The 17,365-nt window shown below is 45.3% G+C and overlaps 1 protein-coding gene across 2 annotated transcripts in view; it reads left to right on the top strand.

Annotated features, from left to right (window-relative positions):
- The window catches only part of LOC141148312 (guanylate-binding protein 6-like), a 119,890-nt gene that overhangs the window by 27,768 nt on the left and 74,757 nt on the right, over window positions 1–17,365 (top strand). Inside the window, exons 5-6 of one of the 2 annotated variants that reach the window (XM_073635629.1) lie at window positions 2,270–2,457; window positions 16,663–16,911. In XM_073635629.1, the coding sequence (XP_073491730.1) occupies window positions 2,270–2,457; window positions 16,663–16,911 (437 nt within the window). The remainder of the gene's footprint in view (window positions 1–2,269; window positions 2,458–16,662; window positions 16,912–17,365) is intronic. The other variant, XM_073635630.1, reaches the window with a different exon arrangement.

Below are 17,365 nucleotides of genomic sequence, written 5' to 3'. Positions count from 1 at the left end.
TATTAGGCTGATGGTGATCTGCTGGGGCAGCGGCCTCCATGGGAAAAGAAGGTGAACACCTGAGAGAGATACAGGAAGGTAAGAGCATGCAAGCAGACCAGAAAAACAGTGTATGGAGATAAACAGACACTTACCCGGGGGGGGTACTTCAAGAGTGCAAACAAGTTGAAAAAAACAGTCAGAAGTCTTTCAGGAAGCAAGAGGAGCACAGAATGACACACAGGAGCTTTTTAAAATTGCCGCCATGGCAGCCGAGGTCACGTCCCGCTCGCGCATGCGCAGCAGCGGCGTGAAACGCTCGGAGCCATCTTGGAGACTTGCAAAAACGAACGGACACCCTGAGGATGTGTACTGCGCATGCACGGAAGCGCCGAGACGCTCAGCGCGCTGTGGAGGGTCACAGAGGGACTACAATGCCCAGAAAGAGGACAAACAGTGATGGAAAAGATTCTGGAGACCGCTGCACAACAACTAAGCCTGTTTAAGGCTTATACTGGAGCCGCAACATACCCCTGAGATCACCAGAGCGGGGTTCCTTCCATTTAGCTCATTTAGAGGCTGTACAGGTAAGGACTTCCACCCAGGAGAGGCTAGAACCTGGCTGGGGCGAATGCGGTAAGGGGGTGCTTCTTGAACCGTTCGGTCCTGACAGGTGAGGAAAAATAAGAGAATACTGGGGCGGGGGCCCTCTCTACAATTTATAGCTATGTGGGCCTATCAGGTTGTGGGGGCGGAGTCACAACCAAAAGTGTATGCTGCCATGATGCAACAGGAAACCTAATTAAACAAGCTGAGGTTAGAAGCTGATTGGTTTCTCTGCAGAATTGTGACTCATTTGCCCTCTCTAGCTTTAGTAAATAAACCCCAATGTGTTAAAAAAAATGTTAAAAAAAAATGTAATAAAAAGAAACAATTTGAAAAAAAAAATATTATTACTATTATTATTATTATTATTTTTTTTTACATAGTGTCACCAGTCAGTGTCCCTGATCAATGCCACACTCGTTATATGATGGCGCTGTACTGCACTGGTGACAGTATGTAAAAAAAAGAAAAATTGTGAAAAAAGATGATTTTTTTGTAATTTCTTTATTTTCCAAAATATTATGACAACAAAATTACAAAATCAAAAAAAACTTGCCATGCCTCTTACTAAATACCGTGGACTGTCCATGTTTAAAAAATAGGTCATTTAGGGGATATTTATATTGTCCTGGTGTTTTAGGGCCTCAAGAAATGATCAATACATCAGGATTGATCAATTTTCAGATATACTGTATATACCATAGTTTGTGGACTCTATAACTTTCCTACAGCCTAAATAATATACACTGATTTGGGATATTTCCAACAAAAAAATGTAGCAGAATACTGGCCTAAATCTATGAAGAAAGATCTATTTGCAACAGAAACGAAGAAAAATGCATTGTTATTCCAATTTTTTTTGTCTTTTTCTGTTTATTAGGCACAAAATGAAAAAAAAAAAAGCCAGTGGGGATTAAATACCACCAAAAGAAAGCTCTATTTGTGTGAAGAAAACTTATAAAAAAAATTCATATGGTTACAGTGTTGTATGACCGCACAATTGTCGTTCAAGTGCGACAGCGCTGAAAGCTGAAAATTGGCCTGGGCAAGAAGAGGGTGAAGGTGTGTGTGGTACTGAAGTGGTTAACAAACCCTGGAAAGTATTGTAATGCTGAAACTTTGCATCAGAAACATTGGTTGACTGCTTCAAATTGCCCACTAACCTAAGCCAATCCTGAAATTCCTATGCATAGGGCATGCCCCAAATAGAAAGGTGTTATGGTAGGGTGACTGGTTGCTTTGTGCAAGAACTTTATGGTACTTGCTCCAAAGATTTTAAAGCTATCTTGTTTTATTTAAAATATAATAATTAATATAATATTTATTATATAGTAGGCATTAATAGGTCATACAAAGAAGTATAGAAGTGACCTACTGGCTTAGTTTGATTTCTTCTATACTTCTTTGGAAGACCTTGAGTGTCCACTATAATTCAATATATTTATATATAGAGAATATGCAAGGGTTAAACCTCTGCTGGTTTATTTTTTGATGTCTTGTTAGAGCTTGTTCACACATGTGTTGCCGTTTGAAGAGCAATTCACATTCATATTGCTCTTCAAAGAGCCTTTGACAGGTGGCCAGGAAAGAGAAAGAGAGAGACTTAAATATTTAGATACACATACAGTATATAATATAAGAAATCTCTTCAAAGGTGAAGGTATATTTCTCTTAACATTAACAGGTTTGTCGGAGAAATCTCTGAGCTAATCAAGATAAAATCAGAGGACAATGAGGACGAGGAGGTGGAAATTTCCAGTCATTTCCCCATCTTTATCTGGGCCGTGAGAGACTTTCATCTGGAACTGAACCTTGATGGGCAACTGATCTCAGAAGACGACTACCTGGAGAATGCGTTAAAACTTAAAAACCGTATGTGTCATGGCTTAGTAAAAATTGCTTAGCTATAATTCTTAGCAAATTATTTGTAAGGAATTGTACTTTAACCACTTCAGCCCCAGACGATTTTACCCCCTTCCTGACCAGAGCACTTTTTACAATTTGGCACTGCGTCCCTTCAACCGACAATTGCGCGGTCGTTCGATGCTGTACCCAAACCAAATTTGTGTCCTTTTTTCCTCACAAATAGAGCTTTCTTTTGTTGGTATTTGATCACCTCTGTGGTTTTTATTTTTTGCGCTATAAACAAAAAAAGAGCGACAGTTTTGAAAAAAAAAAACAATATTTTTTACTTTTTGCTATAATAAATATCCCCCAAATTTAAAAAAAAAAAAAAAAAATCTTTATCAGTTTAGGTCAATATATACTCTTCTACATATTTTTGGTAAAAAAAATTGCAATAAGCATATATTGATTGGTTTACGCAAATGTTATAGTGTCTGCAAACTATGGGAAAGATTTATGGCATTTTTATGGCATTTTTATATATATATATATATTTTTACTAGTAATGGCGCTGATCTGCGATTTTTAGCGCTACTGCGACATTGCGACGGACAGATCCGAGATTTTTGACACTTTTTTGGGACCATTGCCATTTATACAGCGATCAGTGCTATAAAAACTTACTGTGTAAATGTCACTGGCAGGGAAGGGGTTAACACTAGGGCAGTGGTTCTCAACCCTGTCCTCAAGTACCCCCAACAGGCAATGTTTTGGAAATTTTTCTTAGATAAAATAGCTGTCCAAAATACCAAGCCATTGACTGAATTAAAGCACATGTGCAAGATAAAGGAAAACCTGCAAACATGGCCTGTTGGGGGTATTTGAGGACAGAGTTGAGAACCACAGCACTAGGGGGTGATCAAGGGGTTAATTGTGTGTTCCCTCAGTGTATTCTAATGCCCTGTACACACAGTCGGATTTTCCGACGGAAAATGTGTGATAGGACCTTGTTGTCAGAAATTCCAACTGTGTGTGGGCTCCATCACACATTTTCCATCGGATTTTCCGACACACAAAGTTTGAGAGCAGGCTATAAAATTTTCCGACAACAAAATCCGTTGTCGGAATTTCCGATCGTGTGTACACAAATCCGACGCACAAAGTGCCACGCATGCTCAGAATAAATAAAGAGATGAAAGCTATTGGCTACTGCCCCATTCATAGTCCCGACGTACGTGTTTTACGTCACCGCGTTCAGAATGATTGGATTTTCCGAAAACTTTGTGTGACCGTGTGTATGCAAGACAAGTTTGAGCCAACATCCATCAGAAAAAATCAGATGGATTTTGTTGTTGGAATGTCCGATCAATGTCCGACCGTGTGTACGGGGCATAACTGTATGGGGATAGGACCCAGGTTGCCCAGATTTTGTCAAATTTCTGAGGGCAGTTGCATCCCATAAAAGTAAGTTCATATAGGGGTAGAACAGCGTTAATAGGTGCTCTCCATGCTGAGAGCTGGGGGGATCCGGGAGCTTCCATCTTGACAGAATCGTCTTCCTAGCATAGTAGGCCGCGTAAAATGTGAAGAGTTTAGTGTGTTTGGTGGTTACCAGTTTGTCAGTGATGCCCAGTAGAAAGACAAGTGGGTCCCTGTCTAGAGAGAGGCCTGTAACCCTATTTAAGTCAGCGACCTCTGCCTGCCAGAAGGTTTGAATATGGGGGCATTCCCACACCATATGAATGAAAGTTCCCACCGACTGCATGCATTTGGGACAGGTGTCATCCACACCCGGGTAAATCCTGGAGAGTCTAAAGGGAGTGTAGTACACTCAATGAAAAAATTTTAATTGCAAAAAGCGGTCCTTGGCTGAGATCATAAATGGGATACATTTTGCAGACCCTCAGTCCAATCCTCCTCCGTCAGAGCAGGAATGTCCTGCTGCCACACTCCAAACAACCAGAGCATGTTCGAGGTATCTTTGCAGGTAAGTCTCAGGTATATGGAGGACAGCGTGCAGCTGATTTCAGAGGCAGCAAGAAGGAATTCAACTGAGTGTACAGCAAGAACAACCCCATCAGGATATTGGGCCTGTATGGCATGTCTGAGTTGCATATATCTAAAGTACATCCACAAAGGTAGTTTAAATTGCCGCCTGAGTTCCTCTAGGGGAAGGAGGTGCCCTCCTGACATGATATGACTCAGCTTTGTAATCGTATATCTAGCCCAGACCTGGGAATCTGGTAAAGATCTGAGATGAGGTAGAGAGGGATTGCCCCATCGTGGGGTGTGTGGATATATGGTGCCTGCCTCACTAAGATGTTGGGTAACCCTCTTTCCTGGCCATAAGTGTTGTTTTCATTGGAGTGGTTACTTGGGAACTATATCTGGGCCCTCGATATACAAGATTGCTAAGTTCAGAGTAGAACCCCAGAATAACTGCCTCCAGATTCACCGCCGGGTTGGAAATGTCTTGAGCAAACCACCACCTCACCGTGACCAATTGTACAGCCCAATAGTATTTCCTGAAGTTTGGCAGGGACAAACCACCCTCAGTCAGCAAAAGCTGCAGTGTGGTTTTGGACACATGGGGGGTCTAGCCCGCCCAGATAAATGAGGTGATGGCGCGATCAAGTTTAGCGAAGTAAGCAGCTGGGATAAGGACCGGGGATTGGCAGAAGATGTAGAGGAATTTAGGGAGGTAGCACATTTTTATCAGATTTACTCCCCCCACCGGAGTGAGTGGAAGGTTCTCCCATATATTACATCGATGGATAAATTGTTGGAGCACAGGGTATAAGTTGTCATCTAAATATCGTAGAGGGTCCCTCTGAATGTGGATGCCTAAACGTTTGAAACGGGATACCTGCTGTAGAGGGATCTGTGGATCAGGAGTGATTTGTCCCAATTCCCCTTAACTCCTGAAAAGAACCCAAACCGGTCAATAATAGCCAAGACCACCTGTAGTGACCGTTGAGCGTCATGTAGGTACAGTAACGTCACAGAGACACCTTTTCAACTGGGGGGGGGGAATGAGATGCCCTGTACCTCTCCCTGGAGGTCCTCAAGAGCTCCGCCAATGGCTCAATTGCCAATGCGAATATTCCCACTCCACCAAGTCAAAGGCTTTCTCGGCATCAAGCGAAGCCACCACCCCAAAGCCCCCCCCCAGCTGAAACACCGTCTATGACTGTGTGAAGCCTTCTCAAGTTGATGTCATTACCCCATCCCGGCATAAACCCACTTTGGTCTCTGTGGACCAAGGATAGAATGACCTTGCTAAGGCGAGTGGCCAGCACCTTCACAAGGATCTTCGCATCCACGTTAAGCAGTGAAACGGGCCTATACGAGCAGCATAGCTCAGGGTCCTTGCCTGGTTTGGGTATCATGACAATAATAGCTGTAGACATAGAGGGAGGGAGAGAAAAGGCCTCAAAGGAGGCCGACAGTACTTTCAACAGCCTTCTAGCCAGTACCTCAATATGTGCTTTGTAAAATTCTGCCGGGAGACCACCATCTCCTAGTGTTTTCCCTGCCTGCATGATAGAACCAATAGCCTGCTGAATTTCCTTTAGGGTGAGCAGAACGTCAATTCTCCGGCGAGCCATCTCAGACAAAATTGGAAGCTGGATGTCCTCTTGAAAAGTCTGGAGCTCAGGTCCAGTGTATCTCGCCCTGGAAAAATATAGGTCTCTGTAGAAGGAGGCAAAGCAGTCGTTAATACCTCCAGGGTCAGATACCAGCTGTCCATTAGCATCTTTAACATTTGCAATACTTGTCATAACCGATTGTTCTTTGGACAGTCATGCCAAGAGACGACCAGTCCGCTCACCCTGTTCGAAAACATGCTGCGACTGATGCAACAGTTGTTTTTTTGGCCGATGCAACCCTCAACAACATCACCTCGCGCAGAGCACACTGTAGGTCCCTGCGCATCACCTCATCTCTAGCAGTAATATATTGTTGTTCTAGTGCACTGGCTTTCTGCTTAGCCTGAGCCAGCTCCAGTCCAGATTGGCGTCAGACCTGACCGATTTTCATCTGATAGTATCCCCGTACATGGGCTTTAAAAGCATCCCAGCTAGAGGCTGGGTCAGTGGCAGGTGGGTTAGTGTCCCAATACCTTTGTACATCTGATTCAGTACCCGGGGCAACCCTTTCATCTGAGATCCAGAACCGTGACAGGTGCCACAGGCAGTCAGTGGCAGCAGAAAAGACATTCAGGCATAGCAGGATAGGCGTGTAATCAGATATTCCCCTAGGCAGAAGAGATATCTCTTGTACCTTGGCCAGGACAGGGACGCTGACAAATACAAGATCAATTTTGGACATGGCTGCATAAGTGGCAGACTGACAAGAAAAACTTCTCTGGAGGAGATTTTTCCAAAGCCAGACGTCGGTAAGGCCAAAAGTGGAGGCCCATCGGAAGAGCGAGGAGTCCACGGCCCCATCTGGTGTCAGCCTGTCCAATTCAGGACAGGGAGGCATGTTGAAATCCCCTGCTAGAACCACATTGTCATCCGAAACATTTGCTAGGTACTGGGAAATCTTCATTTAAATATGCTGGTGGGGGGTTGTATAGTCCCACCACCGCCATAGGTACATGGCCATAGGTACATTTGCAATTACCATGTGGAGAAAGACAAATTTCCCCCCAGGGTCTAGATGTCAATCCACCAGAGTGAAAAAGAGTGACTTGTGAATAAGCACACTTACCCCCTTGGCGTAGGAAGAGTAAGTGGCATGATAATAGTGACCCACCCAGGGTTTTTTAAGGCTAAGGACTTTACTGCCTGTTAGGTAGCTTTCCTGTAAAATACATATATCAGGGCGGTATGTTTTGAGGAAATTAAACACCAAGGAGTGCTTAATCTGGGAGTTTAGGCCCCTGACATTCCATGAGATAATAGGTAAAAGAGCCATGGCTGAGGGTAGAAATAATATGGACGGTGCGGTAGGACCAAGTATATAAAAGCATCCGGACCCTGGGAAGAGGCCAGCTCCAGACCCCTCCACAGCACCCAATGAGAAAAGAACTTTTGTCAGCAGCTACAGTATCTCACAAAAGTGAGTACAGCCCTTACATTTTTGTAAATATTTTATTATATCTTTTCATGTGAGAACACCGAAAAAATGACACTTTGCTACAATGTAAAGTATTGAGTGTGCAGCTTGTATAGCAGTGTAAATTTGCTGCCCCCTCAAAATAACTCAACACACAGCCATTAATGTCTAAACCACTGGCAACAAAAGTGAGTACACCCCTAAGTGAAAATGTCCATATTGAGCCCAAAGTGTCAATATTTTGTGTGGCCACCATTATTTTCCAGCACTGCCTTAACCCTCTTGGGCATGGAGTTCACCAGAGCTTCACAGGTTGCCACTCCTCCATGAGGATGACATCACAAAGCTTGTGGATGTTAGAGACCTTGCGCTCCTCCACCTTCTGTTTGAGGATGCCCCACAGATGCTCAGTAGGGTTTAGGTCTGGAGACATGCTTGGCCAGTCCATCACCTTTACCCTCAGATTCTTTAACAAGGCAGTGGTCGTCTTGGAGGTGTGTTTAGGGTCGTTATCATGTTGGAATACTGCCCTGCGGCCCAGTTTCTGAAGGGAGGGGATCATGCTCGGCTTCAGTATGTCACAGTACATGTTGACATTCATGGTTCCCTCAATGAACTGTAGCTCCCCAGTGTCGGCAGCACTCATGCATCCCCAGACCATGACACTCCCACCACCATGCTTGACTGTAGGCAAGACACACTTGATTTTGTACTCCTCACCTGGTTGCCACCACACATGCTTGACACAATCTGAACCAAATAAGTTTATCTTGGTCTCATCAGACCACAGGACATTGTTCCAGTAATCCATGTCCTTAGTCTGTTTGTCTTCAGCAAACTGTTTGCAGGCTTTCTTGTGCATCATCTTTAGAAAGGGGCTTCCTTCTGGGATCACAGCCATGCTGACCAATTTGATGCAGTGTGTGGTCTAAGCACTGACAGGGTGACCCCCCACCCCTTCAACCTCTGCAGCAATGCTGGCAGCACTAATACATCTATTTCCCAGAGACAACCACTGGATATGACGCTGAGCACGTGCACTCAACTTCTTTGGTCGACCATGGCGAGGCCTGTTCTGAGTGGAACCTGCGTTAAACCGCTGTATGGTCTTGGCCACCATACTACAGCTCAGTTTTAGGGTCTTGGCAATCTTCTTATAGACTAGGCTATCTTCATGTAGATCTTTTTGCAGATCCTCAGAGAGTTCTTTGCCATGAGGTGCCATGTTGAACTTCCAGTGACCAGTATGAGCGAGTGAGAGCAAAAACACCAAATTTACCACGCCTGCTCCCCATTCACACCTGGGACCTTGTAACACTAATGAGTCACATGACACCTGGGAGTAAAAATGGCTAATTGGGCCCAATTTGGATCTTTTCACTTTCAGGGGATACTCTAAGTACATTAATGGCTGTGTGTTGAGTTATTTTGAGGGGACAGCAAATTTACATTATACAAGCTGTACACTAACTACTTTACATTGTAGCAAGGTGTCATTTCTTCAGTGTTCTCACATGAAAAGATATAATAAAATATTTACAAAAATGTGGGGGGTGTACTCACTTCTGTGAGATGCTGTATGTAAATACATAAAATACATTCCTTCACTTGAACAAGCAACCATTCCAACCCGTTCCAACACCCCCCTCCCCCCAGCCCGCACATCCCCCAAACCAGGGTATGCCTGTATCCCAAAACTAATCATAGTCAATGACTACTTGGGGTCATGAACAGAGAGCAGCCAAATATGTTCAACTTCAAAAACAAAAAGGTGTAGGTACACCATGTCCAGAGGAGATGCCGCCAATAATCAGGAACCAGTAGGGATGTCTCCTGAATGTAATCAGGGGCACAAACTTACATAATAGGGCTGTTACATCATGGAATAGCCAAAATCCTGGGGGAACATAGTGGGATCTTTATTCAGTTGGTTATATCTCAAAAGGCAAAGTCAGTGTACAGGAAAAGAAACCATGTGGGTAACCATAACTTGTTGCAGACCATGAGCTAAACACCCCTTGTTCCCCAGAAGTGAAGGAGGCAAAAATGTGAACCTAATGCTATGTGGGCTGCAGTCAAAAGTCCAACAGTCCAACAGAACTCTGTCAACAGCAGCGTGCCCCAGTCCTAGGCAAACGTACATCTTCGCCAACACATCATGGATCAGCAAGAAGTTGTCCAAGAAGGTTTTTAATGGAAAGAAGTTACATCACAAAAGAGGTGCAACGTTTCGGGGCCCCGCAGGACCCCTTCGTCAGGCATGTGAAGGGGTCCTGCGTGGCCCCGAAACGTTGCACCTCTTTTGTGATGAAACTTCTTTCCATTAAAAACCTTCTTGGACAACTTCTTGCTGATCCATGGTGTGCTGGCGAAGATGTACGTTTGTCAGATGCTTCCATAACCCAACTGGTAATCGCCGCAGCACCCACTATTTATGCGCCATTTTACCAGGAACGTGTTCAATTGGAATATTGAATAGACAGTCCTAGGCAAGGCTTCAGTCCCCATAGCTTCTAGGGCTAAGGAAAGTAGGAACAGCCCGCACAGCCGACATTGCAGGAAGAAAACTCCATTAAAAGTAACAGTGCAATTAGAGGGGGAGAGGGGCAGGGTAGTACTCACTGATACGGACAAGTGGACTCACAAGGATTAGTTGTATCAGCGTGGAGGCAGCGTGTTCAGCCACTGCGATGCCTTACTAAGTGATGTAAAGAATCGAGTGGTTTCCCATCTTGCACCCTGAGGCGTGCTGGGAATAGCATACAATACTTGATAGCCTTTGCTCTCAGAGATTGCGTCACCATGTTGAAAGGTTTTCGAAGCTTCTGGGTGTCCACCAAAAAATTGGGGAAGAACATCAGCCATGTATCCTCATGACGGATGTTATGCAGCTTACGAGCCTCTTGCAGGATCAGGTCACGGTCTCGGGAAATTAAGCAGCCTGAAGATCAAGGTACGTGGTGGGGAGCCAGCCGACCCACGTTGTCGTGGCATCCTGTGCGCTCTCTCCACCGCAAAGAAGGTAGAGAAGGCCGCCTGAGGGAAAAATGTGTGGAGCAGCCGGTCCATGTATGCAGGTGGATCCAAGCCTTCCGATCCCTCAGGGAAACCTATGATCCTAAGATTGTTCCATCAGTTGCTGTTCTCCATGTCCTCAGCTCTCGACTCGAGGGGGCACACTCTCACCTGCAGAATGTGCATGGAGGCTGAGTGGTCTCGGACCGTGTCTTCCATATCACCCAGCCGGCGCTCTGTAACCCTCTAGCAGATCTTATCAAACTCCTGCCGGATGAGGCCGATTTCCAGCTGAACGGTGTCAATCTTGGTGGTGAGAGTTGACAGCGTGGATTGGCAGCCTGTAATCGCCTGTATTAGGGTAGCAAAGTTACTCTGCTCCGTGAGTGCACGCTCCAGGACCTCTGTCTGGGATGCCATGTTGCTCTTACTGGCCACGTGTACAGCCACTCTGCCAGGAGACTTGGGGGATTTAGGGATGTTTCCCTACTTTTGCGTCTTACGGTAGTTCGGTACCAGGTCCATGCCATTCTGTCGGGGCGGGGCTCAGCCCTTCCTTCTCTGAGCTGGCCGCTCAGCTGTCGGCTAATTGCCAGCTCCCAACTCTCTCCACAGTTACTCAGCTGTTGATGATCCTGCTCGTCAGTCCTGCCTACTTAAGCCGTCCAGTCCAGAGGAGCTCTGCCTTCACCTTGGTCACATCACAGGAAACTATCTCCTGCGTTCCTGTTTTTTCAAAGACTGGCTTTGCTGACATCCCTTCTGGCTCCAGATCCTGCTTGCTGTTCCACTACTGTGATCCCTGACTTCTGGCTTGGCTGACTATCTGTTCCGGTTACTGAACTTTGGCTATGTTTTGACTATGTTCTTTTTACTTTTATTATTAAACAAGTGTGGAACAATGAGGCCCTTGTGGCTGCTTTTTCTCATGTTCTCTACCATCAAGGATGAGATAGCAGCCCGAGATATACCCACTGAGCTAGAGAAGTTGATCACGTTTGCCATCCTCATTGACTCCAGGCTCAGAGAAAGACTCTCTTTTAAGGAGCGCTTGCGGAAGCCTCCTGTATGTTTGTCCCTGAGCTTTGTAGTCCCACCCGTGCCTCCCTCACCTCCCATGCCTCCTGGTACCGAGTCGGGCAGTGAAGGTGAACACATGCCCTTGGGTTTCACGCATCTCTCTGCGGATGAGAGAACCTTTAGGAGGAGGGAGAGATTGTGCCTTTATTGTGGCCAGGCAGGTCACTTTTTGAAGTCCTGTCCTACCCGTCCAGGGAACGCCCGAACCTTGAGGTCCTGTCACGGTCAGACCTTAGGTGGCGTTGTTTCATCCCCAGTTATCCAGAAGGATAAGCCCCTGGTTTTGGTCACCCTTTCTTGGGCTGAAACGTCCGGCTGGGGCTGCTGGCTGTTCATTGATGCTGCTTTTGTATCGAAGCACTTGATTCTGCTGCAGCTGCGTGACACTCCACTTGCCATTGAGGCTCCTGTATAGGAGACCTTTACAGCCTGAACATGTGACTCATGAGATGGTTCCATTGTCTATGGCCGTAGGGGCTCTTCACCATGAGATAATCCAATTACAAATGATTTCCTCACCTAAGTTTCCACTTGTTATTGGTTATCCTTGGTTACAGAGGCACAACCCCTCTGTAAGCTTGATTTGAGAGGGGCATACAATCTCGTGAAGATTAAGGAGGGTGACAAGTGGAAAACTGCGTTTAATACCAGAACAGGCCATTATGAGTACCTCTTAATGCCTTTTGGCCTTTGTAACGCCCCATAAGTTTTCCAGGAATTTATTAACGATGTCCTCTACAGCGTTTCCTGGGCTTTGCCAACTATTATCGGAAGTTTATTCGTAACTTCTCGTCTCTGGTCAAGCCCCTCACTGATATGACCAGAAGGGACGGTAACCCACAGAGTTGGTCTCCAGAGCCCATTAAGGTCTTTGAGAGTCTCAAGGCTGCCTTTGTTTCTGGTCCTGTGTTGGCACATTCTGATCCTAGGTTACCTTTTTTTCTTGAGGTTGATGCTTCTGAGACTGGTGTTTGCACCCTTCTGTCTCAATGTCCTACCTCTGAGAGCGCTATGCATTCTTGTGGCTACTTTTCCAAGAAATTGTCACCTGCGGAGTGCAATTACGAGACTGGTGAGAGGGAGCTGTTGGCGATCACTTTAGCCCCGGAAGAATGGAGACATCTCCTCGAAGGTACCATTGTGCCGGTTCTCGTTCTTACTGACCATAAGAATCTCACATTGTTGTCTGAGGCTAAACGCCTCTCTCCCAGAAGGGCGAATGGGCTCTTTTCTTGTCAATTACATTGCCTCATTTGTTCTAAGAATGTAAGGGCTGACGCCTTGTCACGACAATTTTCCTCCACTTCCAAGTTGGAGTCGGTTCCTGTGATTCCTCCTGGGTCCTGCCCTAGGGGACATGTATCAATGCAAAAAAAGTTTTAAAAATGCCTGTTTTTTCCGGGAGCAGTGATTTTTATAATTCTTAAAGTGAAACAATAAAAGTGAAATATTCCTTTAAATTTCGTACCTGGGGGGTGTCTATAGTATGCCTGTAAAGTGGCGTATGTTTCCTGTGTTTAGAACAGTCCAAGAAAATGACATTTCTAAAGGAAAAAAAGTCATTTAAAACTAAATTGTCGGTCCCGGCAATACAGATAAAAGTTCATTGATAAAAACGGCATGGGATTCCCCCACAGGGAAACCCCGCAGCAAAATTTAAAAAAATGGTGTGGGGGTCCCCCTCAAAATCCATACCAGACCCTTCAGGTCTGGTATGGATTTTAAGGAGAACCCCGCTCCAAAAAAAAAAAAAATGGCGGGGGTCCCCCCCGAAAATACATACCAGACCCTTATCCGAGCATGCAACCTGGCAGGCCGCAGGAAAAGAGGGGGGGACAAGAGAGCGCCCCCCCTCCTGAACCTACCAGGCCACATGCCCTCAACATGGGGAGGCTGCCCCGATGTTGATGGGGACAAGGGCCTTATCCCCACAACCCTTGCTCATTGGTTGTGGGGGTCTGTGGGCGGGGGGCTTAACAAGGGGACCCCCAGATCCCGCCCCCCCTGTGTGAATTGGTAATGGGGTACAAATGTACCCATACCATTTCACAAAAAAAGTGTCAAAAATGTTAAAAAAGACAATAGCCATTTTTTGACAATTCTTTTATTAATGTCTTCTTCTTTCCCCGCTTCTTCTTCCATCTTCTTCTGTTCTTCCTTTGGTTTTCTTCTTCTTCCTCCATCTTGTTCTTCTTGACCCCACCCCCTCTGACACACGGGGACTTTCCTATGGCTTTCCCTGTTGTGTCAGAGGGGGCAGGGTCACCAGTTTTCCTGCGGCCTGCCAGGTTGCTTGCTTGGATAAGGGTCTGGTATGGATTTTTGGGGGGACCCCACACCATTTTTTAAAAAATTTTGGCATGGGGTTCCCCTTTAAATCCATACCAGACTTGAAGGGCCTGGTTTGGAATTTGGGGGGACCCCCACGCATTTTTTTTTAAATTTCGGTTCGGGGTTCCCCTGTAGGGGAATCCCATGCCGTTTTTATCACTGAACTTTTATCTGTATTGCCGGGCCTGACAATTCATTATAGCCGCCAGTAGTTTTAAATGACTTTTTTTCCTTTAGAAATGTCATTTTGCTCTCAGACTGTTCTAAACACAGGAAAAATAGGCCACTTTACAGCTTTACAGGCATACTATAGACACCCCCAGGTATGAAATTTAAAGGAATATTTCACTTTTATTGTTTCACTTTAAGCATTATTAAAATCACTGCTCCCAAAAAAACGTCCATTTTTAAAACTTTTTTTTGCATTGATACATGTCCCCTGGGGCAGGACCCGGGTCCCCAAACACTTTTTATGACAATAACTTGCATATTAACCTTTAAAATTAGCACTTTTGATTATTCATGTTTGTGTCCCATAGACTTTAAAGGTGTTCTCGTGTTCGAACAAATTTTTGACCTGTTCGCATGTTCTGCTGTGTACCGTAACGGGGGGGGGGGGGGGGGGTGTTCGGCTCATTCCTACTCCTGAGAAACCTTGTGACTGCTGCTTTGTCCCAGAGAGTCTCCGTACTGCCGTGCTCCAGACTTACCATTCTCCCAAAGCAGCTGGCCACCCTGGGAAGAATCACCTCATTTGGGCCATTTCCCAACAAATCTGGTGGCCTAGTCTACGTGCTGATGTAACTGCCTTCGTAGCTGCCTGTTCCGTGTGTGCTCAGAGCAAGACTCCACGACACCTTCCAGTGGGCCTCTTACAACCCATACCCAATGGAGAGAGGCCCTGGACCCACCTGTCAATGGATTTCATTGTGAAGTTACCCAACTCCCAAGGCAACACTGTTATCCTTATGGTGGTTGACCGGTTCTCAAAAATGTGTCATTGTATTCCACTTAAGAAGTTGCCCACTTCTAAGGAACTCTCTTCCATTTTTGCTCGGGAGATCTTTCGCTTACATGGGCTATCCAAGGTGATTGTCTCTGACAGGGGTAGTCATTTTGTGTCCCGGTTCTGTCGAGCCTTTTGTGCACAGTTGGGAATTCAGCTTGCTTTCTCCTCTGTGTGTCACCCACAGTCTAATGGGGCCGCAGAACGAGCCAATTAGTCCTTGGAGCAATTTCTACGTCGCTATATTTCTGACCATCATAACAACTGGTCAGACCTATTACCGTGGGCAGAGTTTGCTCACAACAGTGCCTTGAATTCTGCTTCCGATTGTCCCCGTTTATGGCGAATTATGGTTTCCAACCTTCCATGTTGTCTGACTCGTTTGTTCAGAGTATTCTTGCATTAGAGGAGCATCTCCGTGGTCTTCGTTCCACTTGAGCACAAGTCCAGGAGGCATTGCGTCATGCTAATGATAGGTACAGACTCCATGCTGACTGCAAACGCCTGCCTGCGCCTTCCTACCAGGTTGGGGACAGGGTCTGGCTGTCATCTCGCAACCTCCGACTTCGTGTTCCCTCATTGAAGTTCGCACCTTGGTTTATTGGGCCTTTCCGTATTCTTCGCAGGATTAACCCGGTGGCTTACGCATTAGACCTTCCATCTAATATGCGTATTTCAAATGTATTTCATGTCTCCTTATTTAATCCTTTGGTCTGCAAACGCTTTACCACCTCGGTGCCACGTCCTCACCCAGTACAGGTTGAGAACCTTGAGGAGTATGAAGTACAGTCCATTGTTGACTACAGTAGGTTCCATGGATGCATACAGTACCTGGTGCATTGGAAAAGGTACGGTCCGGAGGAACGCTCTTGGGTCTCATCCTCGGACGTACATGCCCTTGTCCTCCTCTGTGATTTTCATAGACGTTTTCCCCTCAAGCCTGGTGGTCCTCTGAGGGGGAGGGGTCGTTAAGGAGGGGGTACTGTTAGGGCTGGGCTCAGCCCTTCCTTCTCTGAGCTGGCCTCTCAGCTGTCGGCTAATTGCCAGCTCCCATCTCTCTCCACAGTTACTCAGCTGTTGATAATCCTGCTCATCAGTCCTGCCTACTTAAGCCGTCCAGTCCAGAGGAGCTCTGTCTTCACCTTGGTCACATCACAAGAAACTATCTCCTGCATTCCTGTTTAAAGACTAGCTTTGCTGACATCCTTTCTGGCTCCAGATCCTGCTTGCTGTTCCACTACTTTGATCCCTGACTTCTGGCTTGGCTGACTATCTGTTCCGGTTACTGAACTTTGGCTATGTTTTGACTACATTTGTTCTTTTTACTTTTATTGTTAAACAAGTGTGATTTAACTGTACTTCTGTCTCATGTTTCTCTGTTTCATGGTTTCTGACACATTCCCCGCCGGGATGATTTAGGGAGAGCCTAGGAGAGTCCCAGGGTAGTAAAACAGGATAAATTCCCCGCGGGGGTAGCAGAGCTCTTTAACTAAGGGTCCTAAACTGCCGCCATCTTGGTCACACCCTCCCCCTTTTTTTTTAATATTGGAGATTTACCCTTTCTGTTTTGTTCTGGTGCCCAGGACTTGCACCATATAAATTTAAATGGACTCTAAGACAGTTCTAACTTATATGTGTAGGTAGCGTGTCAATGATAATAAAATGTTACCATAACCCTAAAGTCCTAAACAAATCACCATTTCTATATATTTTTTTTCCCTATTATCTACAAACAGCTGAAAAAACAACAAAGGATGAGGACTATAACAGGCTGAGGAAGCGCATTCGGGCGTATTTCGGAACACGGAAATGTTTCATCTTTGGGTTACCCGCTGCGAATGATGGGGTTCTTGGGAATCTGGAGAAGGCACCTGAGAGTAAATTGAGTGAGAGATTTGTGGCTCAGTCCCGGAGATTTTGCGACTACATTTTCCAAAATGTTGGGGCGAAACATGTCAGGGACATGCTGACTGTCACAGGACATCGTGAGTTCAATAAACTGTTTAATATGTAGTGTATCCACATAGATACCTCTTTAAGGTAAAAGCAGTTCTACATTGTGGTATGTTAAAGCATATTTAAACCCAACCACTCATTTCCTAAACAGGTATTAATATGTTCATGTCATTTCAAAAGTTGTTTTCAATATTTTAAAATCTGCATCTTTAACAAAATTCTTAGTAAACATGCCATAATGGTCCTTGTTCAGCCACTTCCTGTTATGAGAGATAACTGTCTCCCAATTGCCCTTTTGTAGACATGTGCACAGCCAAAAAATTCGTTCATTTTTGTTTCATTAGTTTATTATTTTTTTTTTGTTTTTTGGGTCATTCATTATGATCGCGATTCGTAAATTTGTTCATTCGTACATTCGTAAATTCGAACATTCATTCATTCGTACATTCTTACATTCGTGAATTCGTAAAATCGTACATTTGT

Source organism: Aquarana catesbeiana, linkage group LG06 (genome assembly GCF_042186555.1).
Source record: "Aquarana catesbeiana isolate 2022-GZ linkage group LG06, ASM4218655v1, whole genome shotgun sequence".
Lineage (NCBI taxonomy): Eukaryota > Metazoa > Chordata > Amphibia > Anura > Ranidae > Aquarana > Aquarana catesbeiana.
Note: the sequence above shows the minus strand (reverse complement) of the source record. Positions and strands in the feature narration are given on the sequence as shown.